At 32.8% G+C, this 4,636-nt stretch overlaps 1 protein-coding gene across 1 annotated transcript; it reads right to left on the reverse strand.

Moving 5' to 3' along the window:
- Window positions 1–1,867: 1,867 nt before the first annotated feature.
- Window positions 1,868–3,195, reverse strand: LOC131046373 (histone H4). Its single transcript, XM_057980113.2, has 3 exons — window positions 3,041–3,195; window positions 2,487–2,577; window positions 1,868–2,394 (listed from the first exon to the last, which is right to left on the reverse strand). Exons 2-3 carry the CDS (start codon window positions 2,568–2,570, stop codon window positions 2,167–2,169), a joined length of 312 nt encoding a protein of 103 aa, XP_057836096.1. The 5' UTR covers window positions 2,571–2,577; window positions 3,041–3,195; the 3' UTR covers window positions 1,868–2,166.
- Between the last annotated feature and the right edge of the window lie 1,441 nt (window positions 3,196–4,636).

Below are 4,636 nucleotides of genomic sequence, written 5' to 3' on the forward strand. Positions count from 1 at the left end.
TTAATTACAAATGATATTTTTTCATTCAACATCTAGGGATTTTTAGATTAAGTTTTGGTTAAATCTTTAAAAAGTCATTTTTTATCACTTCACACTAGACATGTTATTTTAATGACTTGCATGATGAATCACACCTTCAAACCTTTGTTGTAGATAGTAAAGTGTCCATAGGTCTTACAATATTCCATGTGACAACAACATGTTAACAAAGTTAGCCCTAACAACTACTAGTCCCTCTCCCTTATATCTTCTAGTAAGAAATTTAAAAATTTTCTTGGAGAAATAATCTCCTTTTGAAGACAAGGTCAATATATCTTCTAGTAAGAATTTTTCTTGGAGAAGTATAAGTCTTTCATGTTATCTTAATACATTTACACCATCTTAACTCGCATACCATAATGATATCTCAAATAAAATTTGTTTTCAATTTGTACATATACAGCAAAAATTAAACAATAACTCCCAAGAGGCAAGCTATCGTAACATTATTTATTGACTCAAAGAATATGCATTTACCCCCAAATATTAAGGTTCTGATTGTAAAAAGATAATGTCGCAATGTTACTCATTGTGAGAGACTAACTACTTGATTATCACATTTCCTTATCCATGAATAAGGACTCCAATGTCTCACGAGTTGAACGACAATTCAGATGAACTACTTGAACTAAAGCGATTGCACACATCAACGAGCTATTTTGAGGAATATACAAATAAAAAATACCTCCCAAAAGCAAGACAGCCAACCAATGCTAAGGTATCAAGTATCATCCTTCAGCTCTTTTTCAAAGATACTCCAAAAGGTTACATTAATGGTGAGACGCATTCAACACTGCAAAGAGATTCTATCATCATAATGAAAACAAGATAACAAATGCAAAATCTTAACATATCTTGAGATAGGGCTAATCTTGAAGCCTGAAAATCTTGCTAAACATGCACAAACCAGGTAAGCACAAAATGATAATAGAATCAAAATAATTGGCAATCAAAGATACCACGCGAAATGATGAATACCACCATTTTGCACAAGTTTGAGAAGGAAGCCAGCCCATGCCTAAATTGAAGATATGAGTTCCCCAAATTGAACCACCCCGTTCTTACAAGTTTTTGTCCATTCTTTCAATAAAGACAACAAGGTCGATGGTGATAATGATTAATTGCAATCACTATCTAACCAAAAAGGTGTCAACAAACTGCTAAAACTTGGACAACCCAAGTTAACATTCAACAGTAGACCAATTTGCACTGATATATAGAGCTTTCACTCTCAATGGAGTGCCAAAAATACTAGTGCATCTGCTGTGTTGATGCACAAAACTAGTTTTCAGGAACAATCATAACTCACACACCTATTACATGCATTATCAAATTGTATGAAATTTCCGAACAATCATTTCTCTTTCCTTTACATAATTTTCCTTTTCCAAAACCTGAATCTAATTTCATTATTTGTTCACCAATTCAATTTTTTCACAATTTGAATCTAATTTCATCATTTGTTCACCAATTCCAATCAATTTAATCTGATTTCAAATCCTTGCTGCTTTTACAAGGCAAACACCATTAAAGGTAAATGTAGTTGCCCTGTGTGAATGAACTGCAATACTATTCACACTTCAAAAAAAAAAACATTATAGACTAATAAACTAAACTACCAAAGTCCCATATAGACGCAGCAACAGCTCTTCCCAAGTAGAAACATATAGGTACTACAAAGTTCTAGAAAAATCACCCAAAATAAAGAATACTCAATAATTGGTGCAACCGATTCCAGTTTTTCCAGAAAAAAAATGTTTTTAAATCACCCAAAATAAAGAATACTCACTAATTGGTGCCCCACTGATTCCAATTTTTACAGTGCATCGATAATAAAGTTATAAACTTATTTTAAAAATAACATTTCTAAAAAGCTCCTAAGTAGAATAAATTCAACATACAGAACGTACACAAAATGTACTGTATATCAGATAAATCTAGGGCACAAAACCCCCCAAATTGTCTGGTACCAAAATCAAATTCAGCTTGAACCACTAAAATTTGGGGCAAAACCCTCTCGTTTACAATTTAAATGAAAAGATAAATAGCCCATATCAACAAAAACCATTTCTTGAAAGCAAGACTTCTTTTTTACGAACAACCCTTACCCTTCATCAATTTCACATTTTAACCACCAAAACCATAGAGGGTTCTTCCCTGCCGCTTAAGCGCATACACAACATCCATGGCAGTGACAGTTTTGCGTCTGGCGTGCTCCGTATACGTAACAGCGTCCCTTATCACATTCTCCAGAAAAATCTTGAGTACGCCCCTCGTTTCCTCGTAAATAAGCCCGCTTATACGCTTCACTCCTCCTCGCCTGGCAAGCCGCCGAATTGCAGGCTTGGTAATACCCTAAAAGGAAAACGGATGAAAGATAAAAATCTACAATTACTTTCGAAAAAAGTTTGCAAACATATTTTTTCCTAGATTGTCATTTTATTTACCTGAATATTATCTCTCAAAACCTTCCTGTGCCGCTTCGCTCCTCCCTTTCCCAAGCCCTTTCCACCCTTTCCGCGTCCCGACATTTTTCACCTAAAAACAAAACAGGGAAAAGGTTAAAGATCAAAAAATTGGATTTCCAAAGAATTTTAACCAAACCTTACACCATAACCCTAAGAGCTACCGCGCAACCTAAACAATTTTAAAGATCAATAGAACTCTCAAAAAGTGAAATAGGATTTTGATTGATTTTCACAAATTTCAACCGAAAAAAAAAAAAAAAAAAAAAACCCTAGAAAAACATCGGGTTTTGTTACTTTTTTCCCAAGAAAAAACAAAACAAAAAATACGGAAAAACATAAGGACTCGGATCGTTATTTTAAGAATTCAACAATAAAACACTAACAAACAGTATCAAACCCCAGAAAAAAGGAAGGCTGACAGATCTAACGTTGAACTTATAACAAAACCCTAGAAATTTCAGAATTTAAGGGATTTCCAAACCAAAACCCAGGAGATTTTGTGAGTACCTAAACTAATCAAGGTAAAGACAAACCTGTAGAGAAGAATTTTCCTCAGGTGGCTCACCAGTTCTGATTTTAGATTTTTCTTCTTTGTGTTTTGCTCCGACAAGTTAGAGGGTTTTGATTGAGTATTAATACGAAACGTTAATAACATATCTGTCGGCCTAATCCGTGCACTGTTATTTTAAGGTTGTCTGAACCCTACGATATATATTCAACGGATGCGATTGCTCAAAATGCGTGGCAGGGATCGATGACGTAGATAAAACAGGAGCTGCATGATGGACGGTTCTGATTGGATAGCCAAATATTTTGAGTATTGATTTTTACACAAATTTGAATTACCCGCTGGTTTCAAATTGTAGGGTCTCTTCGGTACCTTGGTCATTGTGGGCAGTGTCTATCCAGCATTACAAGATGTTAATTTGTCCATAATGCTTGATTACTAGCATATTTATATTTTATTGTAATTGAATTGACGTGAAATCGTTTAATAAATCACTTAGACTATTTGAAGGAAAAATCAAAATAAAAATATTTAACATTTGATTTACAATGATCTACTTATAAATAAATATTAGGTTTAATATATATGATATTTATTGAAACCTAACCCTAATCATATATCTAATTCTAAGTCTAACCTTAACTTTAACCCTTATCTAATATTAAATCTAACCCCAATTAAATCTAGACACTAACCCTATTTAAACCCTAATGTAACATTGATCCTAATGTTAATTCATCTCTAACCCTAATCATATCTTTAATTTCAATTCTAAACCTAACCTTAAACCTAATCTAACATTAAATCTAACCCTCATTGATCGTTAATGCTAAGCCTATTTAAACCCTAATCCAACATTAACCCTTGCCATAATTAATCTCTAACCTTAACCCTATTTAAACCCTAAACATATATTAATCCCAACTCAAATATTTTTCTTAGAACTGTAATTTTACCCTACCTCTAATTGAGCCCTAGCCCTAACTCTTATTGAACCCTAATCTAACATTAATCCTAACCCTAACCTTACTAACCTAATATTAACCCTAATAATATTCAAACCATAATCATAATTAAACCTTAATCCTAACCTTATTTTAACCCTAACCCTAACCCTAAATTAAAGATTTCTCTTCAAACCCTAATTGAAGTTCTTATTTCTAATTATAATTCTAACCTTAACATAATTGAACTATAACATCAACACTTTTTGAACACTAACTAAATCCTAACTTAATTGAATCATAGCCCTAACTCTAACACTAATTAAACTCTAGTCATTACTAAAACCTATTGATAACATTAATTGAATATTAATCCTAATTTAAATAAATCCTAGCTTTAACACTTATTAAGCTACAACTGAATTTGAACGCTAACCTTAATCTTAGCCCTAACCCATTGAAACCTCACCCTAATTTTACCATAATCCAAATCCTATCTCTAATTTGTATTCTAACCCTAACTTTAGCCATATTCCAATATTGAATCTAACCCTAATTTAACCATATTGCTAAAATTAGTTAGACCATGGCTTGACATTAATCCTAGCCACAATTTAACCCTAACTCTAATTTTAGCTATAGCCCAAATTAAACCCCAACCATAACCCTAATTCAAA

This window comes from Cryptomeria japonica, chromosome 8 (genome assembly GCF_030272615.1).
Source record: "Cryptomeria japonica chromosome 8, Sugi_1.0, whole genome shotgun sequence".
NCBI lineage: Eukaryota > Viridiplantae > Streptophyta > Pinopsida > Cupressales > Cupressaceae > Cryptomeria > Cryptomeria japonica.